This window comes from Microtus ochrogaster, chromosome 18, assembly GCF_000317375.1.
Source record: "Microtus ochrogaster isolate Prairie Vole_2 chromosome 18, MicOch1.0, whole genome shotgun sequence".
NCBI classification, from domain to species: Eukaryota; Metazoa; Chordata; class Mammalia; order Rodentia; family Cricetidae; genus Microtus; species Microtus ochrogaster.
Genome location: NC_022020.1, coordinates 44403178 through 44426500, shown reverse-complemented (window position 1 = coordinate 44426500; position 23323 = coordinate 44403178). Strand labels below are relative to the sequence as shown.

At 39.3% G+C, this 23323-nt stretch overlaps 1 protein-coding gene across 1 annotated transcript in view; it reads left to right on the top strand.

The window, feature by feature from the left end:
* Fbn2 (fibrillin 2) overlaps positions 1–23323 on the top strand; it is a 202491-nt gene that overhangs the window by 49285 nt on the left and 129883 nt on the right. The window contains exons 6-7 of the mRNA XM_005356130.2: positions 5932–6129; positions 13416–13541. Coding sequence (XP_005356187.1) covers positions 5932–6129; positions 13416–13541 — 324 coding nt within the window. The remainder of the gene's footprint in view (positions 1–5931; positions 6130–13415; positions 13542–23323) is intronic.

Sequence of the window (23323 nt, the reverse complement as noted above, 5' to 3'; positions counted from 1 at the left end):
AAATCTCACAGTAGTCTTCTTGGTGCTCTGGCTCTTACGCTCCTAGTCCACACACACCACCTTCTGCAATACTCCCTAGGCTGTAGATGCCAGAGTTGTGTTATAACTGTATCTGTCAGGGCTGGGATTGACCTTTGCATTATGACCAATACTGACTTTCTGCTATCAAGAGAAGCTTCTTTGATGAGAGTTGACAACAGCAGTTATCTGTGCCTCTAATGGTAAGTATTTAGAATGTGGTTAGGAAATATGCTGGTTTCCTAAAGTGGCCGTAGTAGGTTGTCTGCCAGGATTCATGACTTCACTAGCACTGCGTAGTTGGCTAAGTTTCTAGTACCAGGCATGGCTTCCTTCATGCTGAAGGGGCTTTAAGTCCAATTAGATAACTGTTGGTTACCACCAAGATGTGAGTGCCACTACTGCTATGTTGGTAATTCTGGTGACTCATAGATGTCATAGCAGGATAAGACTGTGATTGCTCTCCTCCCTTGGCATCCTGTATCGTAATTTCTCATCCTGAGAGAGATAGTTCTCAGGGAGGGTGCTATCAGATCAGAAGCCCTGTGTCTGAGTTGTACAGTGTCATTAGCAGTAGGGACTTACTTTCTGCCTCTGAGAGACAACCAGGGATAACAGCAGTAGTTTATATTTTTTTGAGGATCTCTTGGACCACCCTAACTAACAACTTAAAGAAAGCGTCTGTGACCTGGTACTGGGGTTCTTATTAGATAATCTATGGCTCTTGTGGGGAATATTGTCATCCCAGGTTGCATAATTTCATTGAAAGATTGTGTGTGTGTGTGTGTGTCTGCATGCATGTGTGTAAACATACTTACAGGTATTGTGTATAATTTTAGACACATATAAAATAATGTGATTCCTTCAGGCTTTATCAAGCATCCTCATCTTTGTTTTTTCTTCTTCCCGTCCCCCTACCTGATTTTACCATTTTTCTCCTTCATAGTCCCCGCCTGTTTTATTTTTGAAGACATCACCTCTCACTGATTGAACCTGGTGCTCACTGATTGGCTATACTGGCAGGCTAACAAGCTCCAGGTTCCTATTGTTTGTACCCCTGCCTTCACTTGGGTTACAGATCTACAGGTGGTTTTTACGTTGAGTGCTGGAGACCAGATGCTCAGGTCCTTGTACTGATACATCAGGTACCTTACCCGCTGAGCCATCTCCCTAGTCCTTCATCGAACTTTTATTACCTTCAGATATTTTTATTGACTAATTTTGTTATTTGATAATTTCATAAATATATAATGTTTAGGATTATTCTCACCTTTCCAGCCTTTCTTATCACTCTCATCTCATCTCTCTTTTATGCCTCTCAAAATGAACCTCTCTGCTGCAAGGCTTTTGGTTTGGTTTTGTGACCCATTTATTTTAACCAGAGCCATCTGTGTAACAGTTGGTTTGAAACTACCTGAGAGTGATGGGCGAGGGAGGTCATGAAAGCAATTATATGCACTGCCCCTCACTAAAACTCTAGTTCAGCAGTAAGGGTTAGGGCTTCCTGAGTCCCTCCCCAACCCACGCCTTAATGTTACTGGCCCCACCTGTACGGACCCTGTGCAGGCATCTGTAGCTCTGTGTCTTTGCTAGAAGATGTTGTTTCATAGATTTTGCTTTGTTTCCTAACTCTGGCATTCTTTCTGCCGTGCCCCCTATTGGGCAGTGCTCCATGAGCCTTAGTGAGGACGGAATAGATAGATTGCTTTGTTAGGATAGAACATTCACCCATCACTTATACTGAGGACCTTGTACAGCCATCAATCTCTGCTCATCACTGTTCACTAGCACGGGAAGTGTGTCTGAATACACCTGAAAGTGGCATTTGTCTGGGGGTAAGCATACATGTTTAAGGGCAGCCTTGTGCTTTGTCAAGCTAGATAAACAGCAGTATTCACTCCCCCCCCTTAGTGCCTATGACTCCCTTGCCATGGGGTTTTGTCCAGGTCTCTAGTTCAAGGTCTGTCTTTCCTTCTGTGGAGTGGGTCCCCAAATCCAATCAGAAAGCAAATGGTTAACCTCATAACCATAGCACCCCTTAGGATATACCTTACTTATTTAGTCAATTGACCTAATAAGATCATAATATTCACAGAAAAGTAAGACCATTGGTACCGTGTCTCCCTAACTGGCCTGCATAGCATTCTCTGGCGCCATGAAAGCTAGCTGGGCAGGAGGAAGTTTCCAGTTCAGTCCTAGTCATTTTCTCCATATCACACATCCAAGATCTATAGTGTCTTCAGTACTAGGTCTTCTCATCTAACTCTGGTGGTACCCCCCCCCAAAAAAAATAGCACGAGCATGTATTGTTTTAAAGTCCCTGGGCCTTCTTCATCAGCAGCTCAGAGGTATCTCCCCTTTGGCATTGGGGTTCAATAATACACACCCTCTGAGAACAGCTTTTTCTGGCTATACAAGGAGGCTCCTGTCAAATTCCTTTTTAAAGAATATAATTGATTTTCTAAAATACGGTTATGAGATACTAGGCATCTAGAAGGCTCTTTCATGTCCACTTTGTTTTGGTTCATCTTTCCCTTCCTCTCCTCTGTCTTGATGTATGCTTACAGTTCAGTGTCCTAGCCATCTTGCATCATGGGCTATATACAGTGCTTGGGTCCACTCCTCTAAGAATAACTCTCATATGCAGATTTGGGGCCTCAGACTCAATTTAGCCTATGATGTCATTTATCTGCATGCGTTGTCCTGAAAATGCAGATTTGTAGTGACAGGGCTTGGAGAGCGGTTGTCTAGGACTGGGCTGGTAATAGACATCAGGAATGTTGGAAAAGTAGCAAAAATGTTCCCGAACTGAATTTCAATAAATGTGCTGCAATCTTCTCATCGTGTGTTTCAGACAGATGGATTCACGACTTGTAAAATATACCTTAATTAAGTTGTTTGTGGGAAATGAAATGCAAGGAGTTGCCAGATTTTTTTTTTAATGAGCATGCTAATTGTCCTGATGTTTAAAAGCATGAAATGAAGAGCCAGGGAGATGGTTCAGCAATTAAAGATGCTTGCAACCCCAAGTTGAAAGCCCACTGGCCTGAGTTTGATCTCTGGAGCATAAGATAAAATGGAGAGCAGACAGCTGACTCCACCAAGTTTTCCCTCACATCCACGTGTGAGCCATGGCACACACGCCTCCCCCCTCACACATCATGCAATTGAACAGAAGCAATGAAGAAAAAAAAGATAATGAGTTTAAAAACAAAATCAATAAACCAAATGGTCTAAAACAAGTTCTCAGCCACTCACGTTTCACTTAGATATTAGAAAATAAAAAAAAAATTTGTATTCCTAGGCTAATTTAAAAAAGTAAAATTATTGGTCATAACCCAATGAGGAAGTTATTGGTTTCTCATCCATTGGCTCCAACATACCAAGTTGATGAAACATTCCTATGCTTGCTCCCACCCTGACCCCTCATGCTTAGTGGTGTGGACAATAATATTTTGTTAATGGTGAAACTTTCATAAAGAGAATACATGATCAACAAGCAATTGACTAAGGCATGTATCAGATTCTTGCTCATAGCCAAGGTCCAAGTTGAATTTAGGGACAGAATACTTTAATTTGACCAAGAATTTAAATTCCTCTTAAGTATGCACTTTTGTTCTTGTGTTGCCTATTGACAGTTACTGCATGCCTAGCTAAGAATGCAAATTTAAACTTTAAAGCTATTTAAGTGAGAAATAAAAGTGTTATTGTAATAAGTAAGCTCCTGCGGATTTGATGCAGAGGAAAGTATAAGCCATAGGAGGAAGACATAGGCAGTCTGTTGTTGGAAGGGCGCCCAAGGTTGCCTGCATCTGTTCTGCCAGAAAGGTCATTGGCAAAGATACACAGCTGCTTGTGTCCACTGAGAATGTGCCAAGAGGCCAGCCTTTTCAGTAGGTGCTGTGGGGAGATGAAGGAATGAGTCTCCTGGCCAGTTGGTTTGCTTGAGGATGGGTTAGAGGAAGGCCCCACAGGCCTTTTCCCTGGGGATCAGAAAACCTAAAGTATTTGAAGATAAGAATTTATGCATGCACCTTACGGAGTCATAATCTTAACATCTTTTGGTAATAGAGTTTTTCTATATGTTCAGAACTTGATATAATTGAAAACTGCAAACCCAATATTTAAAATGGCAAAATACGGGTTTTATGAAGATTTTAAAAAGTTATGACCTGGAAAATACTTATTCCTAAGTTTGGTATATCTTTCCATATACATAAAAGACTTTTCTTCAAGAATTCAGCTTGCAGCCAATACATCTGCTGTTCTTATGAGGGAATTAAAATAAGCTATTTTTGTGGAAATTAAGCTGAGAACGTTAAGCCAGCTTGTGCCAAAATACCCATTCTAGATTTTGTTTCATTACATTGAATTTACTTATCTTTATGTTAGCTCTCTAAGTACACTGAACTTTTAAAATACCCATTTATTTTGTACAAGGAAGCCTCCTTTTTCATTAAATGCGGTTTTATGTGGTTTTAAGTTATGTTTGATCGTGCACAACCTTTATATGCTGTAACACATCCTACATGCCATTGTGAATGTCAGATTGTTATCTAAGTTTGGCGTTCACATTCGCAGGTTTGTATAAGACTCAGTACCACTAGTCTTTGCATTGAAAGCCTGGGAGATGTCTTTCATTCCCAAAGGGTGGTCAACGATGAGCTACAGTCTTTCTGGAGAGAAACCTTTCTTGTATGTGTTCTGACTTTCAGGGCTACTGGGAACCATTATACCAATCGGTCATTAGGAAACTAACTTTTCTTTCATTTCTTACGTCTTGCAAATCCACAGCAGTAACACTCAATGGCTTTCTTATTGGTGGTTCAGTTCTGCCTACGAGAATGTTTACTAGTTCCCCCAGATTGTTTATTGAAGTCAATTTTCAGCATGAGGAAAGTAGACTAGAAATACCCAGGGCCAGCTTTGAGTTGCCTATAGTCTGATTCAGCCTTCAAGCTTTGAGATGCATGTGGATCCCTTGAAAATTTTGTTAAGTAAACTGAGTCTGAGTCAGTGGGTGTAAGGGCGGGATCGAAAGTGACACCAAGATAGGTGGACCCCAGATATTGACCTTACACTTTGAGGTGTAAGAGTCCTTACTTCATAGGAAGGTCATAGGAAGGTCATATGAGTGCCTGTATATCATGCACCCGTCACACATTTACCCAGATTTTGGCCATCATCTATAGCAGCAGAGGATAACAGAACAAAGAGAATACAACACTGCCTGGCCTGTAGAGAATTCTTGACATTTCTAAGCTAACCATAAAGATACAGACTGATACAGAGATAGGCATCAGCTTATGAGACCTAACTATTTATGCATTGTTTAGACTGCCCAAATATGTTTTTGATATGCAAAACACATTTTCATCAGGTCACTTTGGCTTTCTAAACTCTTGACCACTTAGTCTGAAAGGAGAATACTTAGTGGGTAAGGAGGATTCATCCTTAATGACAATGCCTTCGGAGCCCAGGTGGGACTTTTGAATGCATACTAAGGTTGGGATTAAAGTAGGAGGGTCCTAATAGGAAAGATGCTTTATCCTGTCTTGCAATGTGACGCTTTGAACTTAGCACAACTAGAACTTCCACGTTTTTCAAGAAAAGCCTGAAATACAAGTTTCTTGTGAAATTTCCCGTTTTTACAATGTTTACTACCAATTGAAATTCTTTAAAATCATCCAAGCCAAGAAAGCACATCTGGGTGCCATGAGCCATCCGCTGGCAATGCCCAGTGCAGAATCCACTGTGGTCTCTGAATATACATCTCACGACTGGAAGTTATAAATTTTCAAAATGAAACTATCTGCTCTTCTGTCCTTGGATGGCTCAGAAGGAAGTTTCTGGTTTCTGCCTCTGGTAAACGGGGTCTTTAATGCTGCCTTTTCTTCTCCTCTCTCATTCCAGATTACAGGACAGGCCCATGTTTCACACAAGTCAATAATCAGATGTGCCAGGGGCAGCTGACAGGCATCGTCTGCACGAAGACACTGTGCTGTGCCACCATTGGACGAGCCTGGGGTCATCCCTGTGAGATGTGTCCAGCCCAGCCTCAACCCTGTCGCCGGGGCTTTATCCCCAATATCCGCACGGGAGCATGTCAGGGTGAGTCTGTTATGTTTACCATGCCAAGTGCAACCTCTTTGATTGGAGTCAACAAACCTGAAACTGTTTATGGGAACCTTGAAAACAGTACCCACTGCTGTAAAGGAAGACTGCTTCGTCGTTTCCCAGTTGCCCTGACCTGAATAATCACACAGAAACTATATTAATTACAACACTGTTTGATCAATGGCTCAGGCATATTTCTAGCTAGCTCTTGCACCTTAAATTAACCCATTTCTATTTGTGTTTGTATTGCCATGTGGCTGTGGTACTATGTCATTTTCTACATGTCTTGTTTCCTCTCCAGCAGACTTGCCTCTCTCTCTTTTTTTTGGCAGCTACATGGCATCTGCCTGACTCTACCTTCTTTCTCCCTGAATTCCGTTTAGTTTTTCTGCCTACCTATATTCTGCCCTGCCGCAGGCCAAAGCAGGTTCTTTATTAACCAATAGTAATAAAACATTCATACCATACAGAGGGGAAATCCCACATCATGTTGCCATGTGGATCTGCTCAGAAGTTTGACAGATGTAGTTTATATTTTGGTCACCTAGTAGAAAGTTTCAGTTCTTAACATTAATGGAGGGGAATAAGATGATAAATAAAAAGACTTTTAAAAAAACTAATCCTAAAATATGTAATGCAAGGAGAGGGCAAACTGCTCTATGTCCGTATTCTGACGGCACAATTCTTTCCACACCCACAGTGCACTGCATATACACTTTATTGTCTGAGAGAAACTGATTTCTTCTCTCTCCTGATCATCTGTGATACCTTTCTCTCCAGGTAATCTCCAGGGCCTCCCATGCCTCATAAGTGGCACCGTACATATATCAAGGGCAGATCTGAGGCCTGAGGCTCCATGGCCACAGAGTCCAACCCAAGTACCTAGACTGTGTAATGTGATTCCTAATTGGTCTTAATAATAAAAACCTGGAGTCTGATATTCAGGGGTGATCTTTATCTTTAGTCACCTAGTGGAGAGTTTCAGTTCTTAACATTAATGGGGAAGAATAAGATGACAAATAAAGAAACTTTTAAAAAACTAACTCCTAAAATATGTAATGCATATTACATGATGAAAGATCAGAGAAGCAGAGCAGTCAGCCACTAGTTCTTACCTATACAAAGTCCTCAGACCAAATGGGGTGTCCTGTCTCTACAAGTCCTCAGACTGAATGCCTTCTCTGCTAAACCTCAGAATGAATCCTGAGCTCCTTGCTCCTCCCCCCAGCCATATCACATTATATTTCTCTCTCCCCCCAGCCATATCACTTCCTGTCTTCACTTCCCTAGTGCTGGGATTAATGGTGTGAGCAACCACCACTTGAATTTGTTTCACTTTTAGATTTATTCAGTCTTTTGTAGCCCAGGGTGGCATTGAACTCACAGAGATTGTCTGCCTCTGTCTCCAGAGTGCTGGGATTAAAGGTGTTCACCACCACTGTTTTGCCTCTATGGCTAAGCAGTGTGTCTAGCTCCGTACTCTGATCTTCAGGCAAGCTTTATTTGCTAAAGTTCAAACAAAATGTCACCACAGGAATGGTGCCACTCATTTTTTAGCCAACAGAACCCTTGACATTGACTGACTACTTCTCTGATGCCATATGTACTAAATCCATTTTTAGAAAGTGGAAATAATCTTTCCAGTAAATCGTTTAGATGTAAGGGAGTTTAGATGATTTTGTATTATTGACAGAAGTGATGTTGTTTCTGTTTGAGACACAGACATCAGATGAACTATTATAAGTAAATCATAATCAAGGTTAGAGCTAAAGGTTTCTGACTGAATTCAGCATGTATGTGAGATGTCATGATGGCATCAGTCCCATTAAATAAATGTCATAGTTTAGGAAGCAGACCAGTGTGTCTCCATACCAAAATTACAACTGAGGATGCACATATAACCTTAGTTCACTGAACAATAAACCGTGAGCAATTTGATAAATTTAAAAAAATAAACAGTAGCCTCAAAAGATTTTTGCCAGTTTTGTAGTTTTATTAGAAGGATATCTAAATAGTACTCCTAAGTTGAAAAATCCAAATTCTATAAGACTTCCTAAACCAAGAACATTTTGTGCACTGACATGATACCATGAATGGCAAAGTTCCACTGTGACCTCATATGGTAAGTTGATATTAAAATGCACAGAACCAGGGCCTGTCTAAATGGCTCAGCAGTTAAAAGTATTTGCTACTCTTACAGAAGAACCAAATTTGGTTCCCTAAATTTACACTAGGAGGCTCATTATTGCCTCTAATTTGTGTTTCAGGGATCTGTAACATGAGGGCCTGCTTGTTGGGGTTTCTGTCCTGCCCAGTTCCCACAGTCATTAGGTCCCAAAGAATCACACCGAAGGTCTACATAAGTTATAAAACTTATTGGCCCATTAGCTCAGACTTCATAGTAGCTTTTATAACTTACATTAGCCCATTATTCTATTATATGTTAGCCACATGGCTCAGTAACTTTTTCACTAAGGCAGGTCACATCCTGCTTCTTCAGTGTCTGGACAGGACTACAGAAAGAGCTTTCTTCTTCCCAGAATTCTCCTCTTCTCATTGCCCCGCCTCTACTTCCTGTCTGGTTGTCCTGCCTATATTTCCTGCCTGGCTATTGGCCAATCAGTGTTTATTTAAAACATAATTGACAGAATACAGAATTGTCTCATACCACTCCCCCCCCCCTTTTTTTTTAAACAAAGGAAAATATCCATAGTCTATTTTTTGGGAATATAAGCATAGTATTCCAGGCTACTTCCGGCTGATTGGGGGCATTGATAATCTTATGGGGACCTAAAGAAAATTTAGTTATGGTCAAGTCCTGACTGGAGTATTCTGTGAGGCTTGATCATCTCTGGCAGCATCTTGAATTTGTTCTGGATGTAGAACTGAGACATCTGGGCCATCTGTTCCTACCAAAGATTTCTCAGATGGTCTTCCTTAATCAAACCTGATTTTTCTTAACTCAGAATAAATCCGCAGCCTCTTATTTCCTGTGGAAACAAAAGCAAAATCTCTTCTCCAAAGTAACATACCTTTTGCCTTCAATTTTGAAATCAAGGTATTTTCAAAATACTTATCTTGGATTAATTCAGCAGCATTTATAAGCAAATATCTTTTAGCAGCTGTTGCTCCTTCCTCAGCATTCAAACATTTCAAAGAGAGCATAATAACATACAGTATCCATATTCTCTGTGTGTTTTCCATCTTTATGTGACTTTATTTTAAACTCTATTTCTGTTATTTTTAATTTTTGGTTTTTTGAGACAGAGTTTCGGTGTACCTGCACTCATCTGGAAAGCACACAGAACCTTATGCATGTGGACAAAGAAAAAATTAATCTATTCAAAAATGCACCATCATTAAAGTCCTGAGTAAAATTATTGTGAAGCACTGTGTTCAAGTATGTAAAGCATAAATAAGCTTTGTGTTTAGAGTTGTGCCTCGTTCTCAAGGCATCCCATGTGTGCTGATACTCCAGACTGAAATGAACTGTCTCAGCTCAGTTAAGACAACCCGTGATTATACTGATGTGAATTAATCACATCTTAATCACTGTGTCATAGTGATCTTCAGAAGAGAGTTCCAGGGACACTGAGGAAATGACAAGACAACTCCACAGATCAGAAAACGAGTACTTATCAAGAATGAAAGTCAGGTCACTTGTGGACTTATGAGGCTTTCTAGTAACTATTACAGAGAAAACTTCAAGGATGGAAGCTGTGTTAAATGCTGATTTTAATATTCTTCACTACGAATAGGAAGCTTCTCTATTTTTCTTGTGAACACTCACCGGTCTGAGAATTGAAACTATTTTCTTTATGTATAGATGTACTTTAATACATTCTAGATATACTCTTCTCTAGAGGCTTCTAGAGAATTAGGGTGCATAGGACACCATAAGCATAGGTAACTATTAAAAATAAGATAACCCATTGCATAGATATTATAATAATGTGTTTTCTTTATTCTACATCACCTTTCAGCTTCTAATATACTTCTTTTCTCACTGGCTTAGTTCCCTGACTGTAGAATGTAATTTCATAAAGGCAGGCATCTTTTAATTCACTGGTGAGCTTGGGGTGTGTCTGACAATGCCTACTATGAGTGCACACACAGAAAAGGCAGTAAATACCCTTTGGGCCAAGAAACGTTTGCAGGATTTAAATGCCTTCAAACTTAGTATTTCAAGGAAAGAAATCATCTGGGTTCAAAAGTCATGATGCCGAGGTAGGCACAATTATTAAATCTCCTCGTCCTTATGTGCATGTCTATTTCCCTTTGGTGTTCTGCCAGAGGCCTCATATTTCAGAGCACAACTGTTTAAAGGATGTGTTGTCCATGTTGGGATTCTGTAGGCAGGTGTTAGTAACATCACAAGATTTATTTTCTTGGTTAGGAAGTTTCCATACCTGTGGTAATCCTCAGTTTAGGAGGTTTCTAGACTACAGCTTTCTATGATTTCATTTTCTCTTGTTCCTAGACTGTTTCCTGAACATTTCTGCCAAGTTAGTTTGGGAGAGGTGGTACATTAAAAACGACACACTGGCATGCATGTCACACATTTTTTGATAATACTGGTCAGTCACTTTATAGGATGTTTGGAATTTTTTTAAGTTAAAAACAAATGTCAGATGCATTGAAGACAATAGAAATTGCTTTAGTTCAGGCTTGAAAACACTGATCATACTAACCAAGGCAGGCCATCTCTGAGAGTTTGTTACCCTATGGCTCTTGCAGTTTCTATTGGTCCATGGCTTAAGAGAGAATAAAGCAACATGGCTTCATAAAGAACACAGTAACTGTGAGAAATGAGAGGCAATACAAAATTAAGATAATACTTTAGGAAACTTAATCTTTGGAGAAAATAGGAAGATTTATTGTGTTGGCTTTTTAAGTTTTAGCTCTGTCTATGATAATATTCTATAACTAGATAAGCAGTATCAGGTGTGCATTCTTGGGGCGCTTAACAACCTTTGACTTCTTTAATGTTGATAGTGGGGTGAGTTCTTGTTTTGTTCTCTATGCACACTTAGTGGTGTGCCATCTCCAACCTTCATCCACATTTAGTGGTGTGCCATCTCCATTTCCGTGGCACTAAGTGACCAAAGTTAGCTCATAGTAACCTTTAAGTTTAAGCTATCACAAACCAAGTGAATTCAAAATTTTGATAGTTGTATTAAATCCTTCCAAGAATTTTTATGAGATTTTATGTCCTATGTAAACAGCTGTTTATTTGCATGTGTATACTATTTTCATGTAGTTTGTGTTTTATCTATTCACATGCATATATTCTAATTAGAGTGATATTTTACTTAAGATTAATACCTGATGTTTTGTCTTTTGTAATTGTAAATAAATGTATCTACTTCAAATCTTTAGTTATATTAAGATGTAAGCAATACAATTATTAATTTATGGCATTGATAGTTAAGTATTGGGCTTTTAAATGTCTCTGCTTGTTCCAAAACTTAAAAACATGGTGAAGAAATTTGTTTATTAAATTTTAGTTCTTGGTTGAAAAGGAGATTTGGCTATTACCTTGGTTAAGATTAATTAGTGAAGATATTTATAGCCAAAACACACGTAACTTGGCTGTATACATTGACCAAACTAATCATGTAATGAACAAGTCTAATCTTAAATGAGCATTCTGTCAACATGAGCCACTACTACACATTTCTGATTTATTGAGGCTTTTAAAATCTTGAATTGGAGTTGAAGTCTGATATTTGTTTTTCTAATCTATAGGTTCATGATGGCTTTAATTTAATTTATTAATATGAAGGACTATATTGATTAATATTTCCCTCTGCTTTTAAGAAAACCTTTAAATTCCTGGGATAAACATCTTCTGGTCCTGTTACACAGTTTTTCTCATGTATTCCTAAGTTTGACTCATAATTTTGTGTGCCTATCCCAGAGGAAGATTATTCAATTCTGTTCTTTTTATTCATGTTTCCTTTGGTATTGTCTTGGTCTGACTTTGAGGTCAGACAGATATCTTCTTAGTCACGTCGGCAGGACAGCATCACATTTTCGTGCTGTGAGAGTTTGGATGACATTTTTGTCATTTTCCCTTAAATCTTTGATAGGCTTCAGTGGCTTGTCCACTGAGGCATGAGGTGTTCTCTGTGTTAAACTGTGAGTGAGACTGCCTTAATGGATATACTTTATTCTTAATGTCTGTTTGTTCTTGACTGAGCCTTGGCATTTGTACCTTTCAACAGACTTGTGTATTTCACCTTAATTATTGAATTCCTGCCGTTCATTCTTTAGATCTTTTTTATCTTTGTAGACTCTGTGGTGATATGTTCATTCTCATTACTTGTATTATAAAATAAGGGTTTTTTTATATCTATAATGAATACTGACACAATACATCAATTTTACTCATATTCCCAGAAACCCTGAATTTACAGTAGTTATCTATATTTTTTTGTTTTATATTTTGTCATGTTCTCTTGAATTTATTCACTTCACATTTAATTAAGCTTTTAAAATGTGTGGATATAAAAAGTTACATCATTAGGCATAGAACTTAACTCTTTTTTGCAATATAGACATTTTGCTGCTCAGCATTCACCTCTGGCTACCAGGTTAGCAGTAGCTCACAAGACGTATATGGTATATTTTCATTGTTTAATTAAAAACATGTTCAGTTTGCCTTATGATTTCTGTTTTAATTCATGCATTATTGTTACATTTCAATATCTGAGCTTTGTCCTAGATCTTCTTCATTTTTGCTTTTAGTTTAACCCCTGTGCTTACATAGCGTATTTTCAATGCTTTGTATGGTGTACGCACACACACACACACACACACACACACACACACACACACACACACACACGCACGACCTGTCCAGCGATTCTGCCCTATTTTCATGGCAGAGAGATCTTGTGCCTTTGAATCCTCAAGGTTCATAGTCTCTGAACTCCATGAGGAAGCATGTTGGGAGCATTCATTTTACCATTCACTGGGAAACTGAGAAGATAATGATAAACTCCATGCCAGAACCAGGAAAACACACAGTAAGAAGCATTCTTTGGCATAACCAAATCGGTAGATTGTCCCACAGCACAGACCAGCACAGGTGGATCTCCAGAAGACCCATGTGACATGCTTGGTATTATCTACATTGAGTTAATTAACAAGCACTCAGAGAGGGTCTGCTTCCATCAGCTTGTTGTCTCAGAACATTTTCCCCGGACATAAAAGAAAAATACTGATCTAGTCCGGGAATCAATTTCGTTTATGTTTAAAATGTTTTCTTCTTGCAGACGTTGACGAATGCCAGGCGATTCCGGGGTTGTGCCAGGGAGGAAACTGTATCAACACCGTGGGGTCTTTCGAGTGCAGATGCCCTGCTGGCCACAAGCAAAGTGAGACAACTCAGAAATGCGAAGGTGAGATTGCCTAGGGTGCAAGCCCGGTGGCTGATCCTGAATCCAGCGAAAACTATGCGTTTGGAACTTCTCAAACTAACAACTATAACCCTGATTCTTTATCTTAATATGGAGGTGTGCGTGTAGCCCATAGATTTGGTTTTAGGAGCATGTCCTATAGGCTTGAAGTGAACATTCTGTATCTGGCTGATCTCACTGCCTCTGAGGTAGTAAGAGTGAGTGCCGTTTAGCCTTTTATAATTTCTTTCATAAGGTAGGTTTCATTTCACCTGTGAATTCATTTCAAGTAAATTTACTGTTCTAATTTATCTGTGATAAAGTCTCCATCATTATAAAACTTAAGAAATGTCTAAACGCATGTAGCTTCAAAGATCATGTATATTTTTAGAATGCTTTTAGCAGGACTGAAATTTCTCCGCCGTTACCTTACTTTAATCAATGTATGTCATCACAGGTAAATTTTTAATGCATATGTCCATGTATGTGTATGTGTCTGTGTGTGTACACGCTCACATGTGCGTGTGCCTAGTTTATGTGTGTGTGTGTTTGTGTGCATGCTCCTGTGTGTGATGACAATGCTCCTGTGTGTGATGACAATGCTCCTGTGTGTGATGACAATGTTCCTGTGTGTGAGGAGAGGCGTGCACATGCTTTGGTGTGCACATGCCATGGTATGCACATGGAAGTTCGAGGACAGCGTCGGGTGCCTATCCTCCTCTTCCATCTGATTCAGGACAGGGCTCTTGGATTCTCCTCGTTCTGCCTTCTGTCTCACTATGAGAGCACTGGGGTTACATAAATGCTACCACAGCAACCTTTAAATTAATTCTGCAGATCTGAACTTAGAGCCTCATGCTTATACTCCAAGTCACCATCTAGCCCAAAAGTATACTTTCTAAAGACAGTAACATATAATTATTCTAGCTAGCTGTAGAAAAAGATCCCCATTTACTCTAGTTAAGGTTTTTTCCTTTTATAGAAGGCAATAGTTGGTTTACTTTATTTTGACCAGTTATAAAGAAGCCTACCCATTTACATAGACAAGAGAATGGGAAAGTGGAAAGTGAGTACTTCATTGTACACAGCAAATGGCAATCTGAGTGCCATTGGGAAAGAGGAGATAGCATATGGGCATCAAGGCTACTGTTTCACTTCTTGCTACACAATTTTGTGTTAGTATCATTTTCTGCTTTCCATGTTCTTCTATTTAGTTATAGTCCGTCAGCACGTGTCTTCACAGTCTTACACATTTAACAGTGCTGCCAGCTAATTTCGTGATCCTCACAACAGCAAAGTGAGGAGAATGCCATTGATTATTTTAAGGACCACATAAAATTTCTCTGGAATTCTTTCTAATAATATTTAAGTATTTGCACTACTTCAATATGATATTGATCATCAGTGTGCTTGAAATGCAAAGGTTAAAAAAAACTCTGGCATAATGTGGGAAATTAATCTGAATTAGCGCAAGAAATGGACCAAACATTAAATGGTCTACCGAAAGGGTGCTGCTGTTCCAGTTTTCCCTCCTAGGTCTTTGGAGGAGTTCGTCCTATTGCTCACTCCAAACTTTACCCAAGAGTGAGGGAAGAAAAGCCAGTCTTTGATTATAGGTGAGAGGGCGCAGCCACTGGCTGATTCTAGTGGTTGTGACATTTCCGTTCCACATCAAACAATGACTTTCTTTTTAGTTGAATGTGGAAGAAGTCTTTTCTCCATCACGCTCCATCAAAAGAGCATGCAGAGCCAAGGCAGAGCTCAGGGGAAGACAGGACCACTCTTTATTGCCACTCGCCAAGTTCTCTGGGAATGGGAGTTAGAGCTGTACCATAGGCACCACCCGGGGCCTCGAATCCAGTCATGTCTTGGCTTACATCCTGTCCAGGCAGCCAACTCCATTTAAACATTGCCCAGAAAGAATTATATGATTTAGTATTTGTGATTTGTGGAAATGGAGGAATTGGAACAAGGGTTGATTAGGAATTGAAACCTGGAAGTGTTGTGAAAGCGCCGCTTGTTAGAAGGCGTATGTATTTAGAGACGTCTTAAAAGTGCCTATTATCAATTTTCTTTGGGTAATACTGTTCCTGTGTATAAAAGAGCACACAGTCCTTACATAGAATTATTTAATTCAATTGATATCAAAGGGCACCTTGGAATACCAGAGCTTTGGCTACTATATACAATGTCTGGTTTTGAATCATAGTCACATATAGTTTAATAATTGTGTTATCATAAGTTCAAATTGATGGATGTTCTAACTAAAAATATTGCCACAGCAGTTACTTTACTTTTTTTATTATCAGAACCTAGGTATTTATATTTCAGTGTTAAAATGTAAAATGGAATACTGGCAGATTTATTTTTAAATTATGTCCTTCCTGTTTTAACTAACTATATGAAATTCCATGCTTTTGTTCTTGTAAAGGAAACCTCTGAATGTCTAAGATCCTCTGTCTGCCCCAGACTAAAAGGGCACAGCATTGTGAGTGTGAGTCCCTGGAGTGATGGTATTTTTTGTAGGTAACCACAACATAGGGCTGTGGATTTTTGGGAATTGTGATGTCAATGCACTTTGTGTGTGTCTGTTGACTGTTTCTCCCCAATGCTTGAATGAGATCCCTGAGGACAGAAGCTCTTCCTTCTTTACTACCACACCCAGACCCGAGAGCGATTTTTGATAGGTGTGGCAGACTCCTTACCAATAGATGCTGACCAGCAAGAGCCAAAGTTTTTTAAATGGTGATCTGTTGACCTGAGTTCATGTCCAAAAAGTAGGCCAACTGTGAGACCAGGATAAAACTGTGTTTAGAAAGAGGAAATTTGCCAAAAAAAAAATATTTCATTGGGCCAGCTTTCATTTTCCTTTAAAAAAAGTTTATTCCTTTATTTATTTATTCTTTAATGGATTGATTGATTGATTGATTGATTGATTAATTGATTGATTGAGAGACTGGGACTCACCATATAGCCCTGAATGCCTGGAACTCACTATACAGTCCAGATATCCTTAAACTTTTACCAATCTTCCTGCCTCTGGAAGGAAGTCTGTCTTCAGAATCTGGAGTTATTGGAGAGTACCACAATGCCTCACCTTCATTTTTTTTTAATTTCATTTTTGTATGTCCACCACTGGGAGACCAAGATAAACTTTAACTGTGGTGTGTTGTCTTTATCTTCTGAGTCATTGTCCCTTTATGTTGACCTATCATTCTGAGGTTAGGGAAAATTTGCCTTCTATGAAGAAGGAAGAACAGCTCTGCTGCCTGCTCGTGGATTAGAACATCCTCCTTCTATATTGTGGAAGACTTGATCTGCCAGTCATGGAAGTTTGTGCATGAATGGCTTTTGTTCTGGTTCAGGGTGAGGACAGACTACATCTCCTTAATGTTTGAAGCCAGAGCCTTGCTGCCATCATGGAAGCTGTGGTGTTTAATATAGGTGATCTGGGATGTTTCTGCTATGCAACTGGTTTCCCCTCTCATGTTCAGTATGGTCTACTGCTCAAGGCCTTAATCTCAGCCCACATCTGGAATAAGTACTCATCCATATTTGTCCATGTGTGTGGAAAGAAAGCCATTTCTCTCTTCTCTTTGGTTAGGGGCACAGTTCCATAAACTTCCTGATGATAGCTACTGCGGCCTTGCTTAGTTTCAATTCTGTCAGACAGCAGACAAATGACTCTTCAGTGGAGTAAATGATCCCTTCACATCCCGAGAGGTGGTTGCTCCGGCCACTTATCCCACTCAGACATTCATGAATATAAATATCCTGGTAGCTTAAATGAAGAGGGAACACTAAGGTTTGTGTAGTTCTGACACACCACTGAGACTGCGCCGCTTGCTTCTTTCCGCAAACATGCTCTGTTGGTTTGTTTTGCCCTGCACATGGCTAGAGACCAGTGGGTGCCAGATGTCCTCCCCTCGTTCCCACCGTACCTTCTGTAACATTCCTGAGTCTTTTATTCGGTCTTGGCGCGTTTTGCCTGCAGGAAAGCTGCATTACGGCCTTTCCTTCTAGTGCTCCTTGTGTGTCGGTCGCTTATTTTCAATTTATCCTGAAGAGTCTTTGGCCTTGGTGTATTTATTTATACAGGATCTTGTCCCTTGGAGTCTGAGACAGCAAATGCATTTATTTGTGCTTGGGACACTCCCAGAATGTGTTGGCACTGTGTCCTTTGCTGCTATTGCAACTCTGCTTCACTAAGCCTGGGAAGATAAATTCTCTGTAGTAGGATGAAAATTATTTGCTTCTACTCAGATTTCCAAGAGTAAATTAATTTTAAAAAATAAATGCATCAGCTATTTCTTATAGTGAAGGCTATGTATGGGTTGGATAATGAGGGAAGACAGTGGTTAGCAATGGAAGCTGATGAAGCCCTGCAGGTCACCAATAAAAAAAAATGGTGAAAGCCAACATCACTTAAATCCCGCAGAAAGCTTAGAACTTTGAGGTTGAAACAGATCTATTCCCTCTGTTGAATATAGAATATTGAATATGAGACTGCCATATCTAAACCTATTTCCTGACCCCATAATAAAACATACTTAATCTCTCTGTCACAAATCTCACTGCGTTTTAGGTTGCTTTGTTATTTTTTCTCATGCCTGGGTCTGCCCGCAGACTCCATGTAGCAATAATAATGGCTAATGTTCACTATGCACTTACTATAACCTCTGGCAATACTGGGGCAGTAAGATAACCCAATTTATGCTGGCTGTTTTACTGAATCATCACAACAGAGCAGAAGGGTGGCCTACTAACACTAATCTCCTCCCCCACTGAAAACATCAAAGCACAAAAGGCCTAGGAACTCTCTCCAGGTAATGTGACTAAAATGTGGCATTATTGAGATCCAGCCTGTTCTTGGTCAGGGCTGTCAATCAGACAGGTGGGTGATGGGAGGTACAGCCCATAGAGGCACAGCCCAGAGAGGCACAGCCCACTGAACAGTAGCCGAGGAATTTAGCCTTTTCTTAGTTTGTGTATTGTGGCATGTCTCTGAAATATCTAAGTAGGTCAGAATTAGATGCCGTTTTGTGGTCCACTCACTGGCTGTGGAGTCAGTAAACTTCATGAATGGAAAAAATGCCAGCTCTGCCTGATGTAACAAAGATAGAAAACATGGAAATTAATCCTTTATTCTTCTCTTTGTCCTGCCTGTTCACAAGAAGCTTTCCCATGTCGTTGATGACAATAGTTGTATGTAACCAGGAGCTCTGTGGCTCCAGATGAGTTGCCATCCCTGTTCTCTACTTGGACTGGGCATTTGAAGCATCCCCACATGGCCAGTGTATGTGTGCTTTTCGGGAGACTGGCCCACAGGTCTGCTTCTTTAGGAAGCTTACTTCCCACTGAAATGCCTTCTGCTGCCTCTCTGGATTATTGATGCATTTATATACTCAGCTAGTGGGTTTTCTGGTACAGTCTCTATTCATTAAAATATGATTTAATCTGCACCACTTCATTGAACTAATCTCCCTACCAAGACTATGGAACTTTAGGAGGTCTAGGAAAGCAAGGGTCTGGGCTAAGGGAGTAGAACTGAAATAATTCCCTTCTTGGTGGAAAAGGTCCATAGCACCACCCTAGAGAAATAGTCCTAAAAAATGAGTGTGTTTAACCACTTTTGTGGAAAGATAAGGTAAAATTTTAAAAGTCAAAAATTAAGGAGTATGATAACAATGCCTTTAGTCCCAGCACTAGGAAGGCAGATAGAACTTCAGACTAAAGCATGACTTTAAAAGATATAAATTATTTACTATAGTGTTTGTGTTGTTAGCTTTTTGGTCCGAGGGTTAGGGTTAGGGTTAGGCATAATTAAATAAATAAATAATAATAATAATCCACACAGGAAGTGTCTCTGAAGGGTTCTCCTCAAAGACTGAGAGAGTTTTGTTTTGTTTTGTTTTGTTTTCACATCTTTGGCTTCTTTATCTGCCATCTAAGGTGACATATGGTGATGGGCTATAAAGACTGAGTGAGAAAGGGAGAGATCTGGGAGATGGTGGAGTCACACACCACCCAACACACTGACCAACAGGTGACTTGCCCAGTTACTTTATCCTTGACTGTCAGGGGCTTAGCATGCAGATAGCTTGGCCCAAATGGCCCAAAGACATTCAACAAGGAAAGTCCAGTAAAACAAAACAAATACATATCATGTAGCCAATCAAGGAGGTGATCAAGTGTACAGCAAATGATGTTGAGATAACTGGATATTATTAAATTTGAAAAATATTAGATTGGAATGTCACATGACATGTAGTCCTAGGCCCCAAAAGACATAACTTCAACATTTTGTCAACCCTGGATCTGTAGAGGAATAGATGGGTAAATTTCAGACTATAAAATAGAATAAATTCCATGCTAATAAAAGAGAAAAACTCCACAAATGTGAATAAAAAGGCATATGAAAAAGTGAAAAAATGCTGTTCTTAGCACAGATAAAGACAAATTTTTCAAAATATGTAAAGAAATTCTGTGAATCAATAAGAACATATCTAATACAAAGATGAGCAAAGACCTGATTTCACTTGACAAAGACAATTATTTGACTGCTATTCTAAACATATTTTTCCTTACATAGAATAAAAATATGTAAACCAATACAGGGATAACTTTTTTGACCAATAATCTATGACAAAATAAAATTCTAATTTCACTAAAGGTGTTAGGCCATAAATATAATCATAAATTCCTGACAAAAATATTAGGAGTATTTTGACTATCAAAATACAAATGTACTTGTCATTTAATCTATTAACTTTAATCCTAAGATGTTATCCTATCTATATTCATCTTTAAAAATATAGACATAAAGTTAGTTATGTTTTCTTTTCTATATTGGCAAAATACAGTAAACTATATCTACAGTAGTGGACTTAAAGAACAAAATAGGAAATGATGACCTCTTAGAAAATTGTGGTTGCCTCATATGTTTATGTAAGTGTATTAAAGATATATTTCCCATGACAAAAGCAAGTTGTGAAACATTTCCATACAAAACATAAAATGTTTTGTGTTGAAGGCTAGATAGACCAAACTGAGACTTTCCATCAAGTCCTGGTTGTAGAAAAGAAACATAATTCTTTCTCTAAAACCAGGAAAACGCTTGGTAGAGTTGGTAATGGCCTGAGGCCAGACCTAGGAAAAACTGTGGCTTGTGATCCTGAGAACCCTACTCTTCCCACCATCTAAGGGCTATGGTTATTAGTCTTCAAGATGCTGTGTGCTTGGTCTCTGATGCCCTTGAGATATCCTGTGTTCTCCTTGTGCAACATTGCTTGATTAGTTCCCTGCTGAGCTGACTTCATCCCATCATATAGTGGATTTGTACTGACTCTGCCCTATTTTTTTCCACAAAAAAGAATAGTATATGAGATGCTGTTCTTAATAAACTTGCTTGACATGAGGCATAGGTTGTACAAGACCCCTGTACCCTAGCTCTCCTGTTTTCTCATATTCTAACCATAATCCTAAAGAAAGACCTACTGGCACAGGTCAGTTTTATGTGTGTATGGATTTGCATATTTCTGCAGACTGTCAGTGGAAGGACTTGAGGGAATTCTCATTCAGTATTTTAAAACATAAAAATTGGATGATTTAGAAAAAGAATGGGAAGGCAACTTTTCATTTAGTGCACCAGCTGATGGTTTTGTTCTTTTTTGAAACATCTAAGAATAGTAATTATCTATTTAAAAATAGGAATTGATGCACGATTAATAAAAACTCAGAGAGAGAAATTGGGGTTCAATTTGAAGGTCAGAAAAGCAAAGCAACCACCCACTGACTCTTGCCTCTACCTCAGTCTAAAATAGTGATCCTGCCTCCAGGAATCTCAGAATGAGACTGAGTGTGAGAGCTGTCTCCTCCCATTTCATGATCCTCTCTAGAGCTGGGATTAAAGGTGTGCATCACTGGGATTAAAGGCATTCACTGACTGATTGCTATGGCAACTAGTGCGTCTATTGGGATTAAAGGTGTGTATTATTACTGACTGGTCTGTAAGGCTGTCCAGGGAGGCTATTTTACTCTTTGATCTTCAGGCAAGCTTTATTTATTAAAATACAAATGAATTGCCACTACGAGGGATAATTATTTGTACTCAGAAAAATTGATAGTAAAATTTCTATGGCCTAAATTTTTTTTTTATTATATATTTATATTGGACTGAAATTTAGAGAAAATTCATTTGGAAAATGGGCAAGTAAATCAAAACTGGAAATTAGGAGCACCTGTTCTCTTATAAACCATCTAGGAATGGCAACCAACAAACAGTGGGGTTATCAGGCTGACCTTTAGATGCCCCCCATTTCATAAACAGAAATACCAGCTCCAAGAAAGAGAGATTAGTGGGGTAGAGTGGTGGTGATAGGGACTCCAGAGGGACAGCAGAGCAGCAGCCCTGAGCTAACCTGTCAAAGAGAGAATAGGTCTATAACCCCAGCGCTGCGAGGTCGAGACACGGGGGTCCATGGAGCATTCTGGCAAGTCACTCTAGACAGTCAGCTCAGTAAAAGCCCCTGCCTCAGAAGAAGAAAGAAGGAGGGAGGAAGTGGAGGAAGAAGAAGAAGACAACAACAATGATTATGACAATGAGACTAGGATGGAGAGCAGAAAAGAGTACTCGACATTGACCTCTGGCCTCCACATGCACAAGCACCTGCACATACGCATACATGCACACACACAGGCAGATCGCATTTTTAACTTCTATCATAACTGTATTTTAATAATTTTATTCCCAAGTAAGAGGAAGCATGTAGAGAGAAATAGTTACTTAGGTGTGAAGTATTACTCAGAATGTCCATGGGAAGGGAGGAGAATGGGCTACCTGTATCACAAAGTCAAGTACCCACACATCAGGCCGGCAGGAGCTATGCCAACACCAGCACATTAAAGTCTCAGCCTTGATACAGTCATCATGATCGACTTTACTGCCAATGATTTCCATATGTGTTATAAAATACAGTATTTCCATGGCATGAATTATTGAGAGTTTTTATATATCATTTCAGTGGGGATGGACATTCAGCACAACATCCAATAAGTAAGACTTAACAAGCTAGCACAAGTTTTCCAGATGTTAAAATTGACATACGGGAGCATATCTTTGCCTCGTCTGATAACCTGCTGAGGGCAATGACATGGTGATGAGGGAAGGTAGCACCAGAGAGTTCATGACCAGTTAATTCCTGTCAGCTCTCAGCTGGCTGTGCTCTCTATGCCCTAGTAAGTTTCATACAAACCACAGCAATGACCATTTGATACTCTGATAATTAAATGTATGTAGCATAAAAACAATCATGCAATTACACTTTTCTAGGTCAAATGCTAGAAACCAGTGCCAATGTGTGTTCACATCCTTTTATAAAGCACTGAAAACTAAGTAGAGTAATGCACATCGTTCTTGTAGTTGAATGTCTCTTGATCCCTGGAAAATTCAAGAACCTCCAAAACACCTTTTTCATACGTGTAAAACAGATGTCACAGGCAAACAGCACTTCCTTTCCCCTTAAACAATTATAATAAACCGGTAGGAGAGGTTTTCCTGGCGGTGTTGGTGAGAAGATAGTGAGTTCAATTTGGAGTTTCCTCAAAACAGAAGGTGCAGTAAACTTTATGCCCTCCAGCAAAATGGACAGTAATGGCAGATTCATTAATTCAGAAATGTAATTTTTAAGTTGTTGCTGTTCTTCTAGACCAGTGGTCCTCGACCTGTAGATTGCGACAGTATATCAGATACCCTGCATATCACAATTTATATTTTGATTCATAGC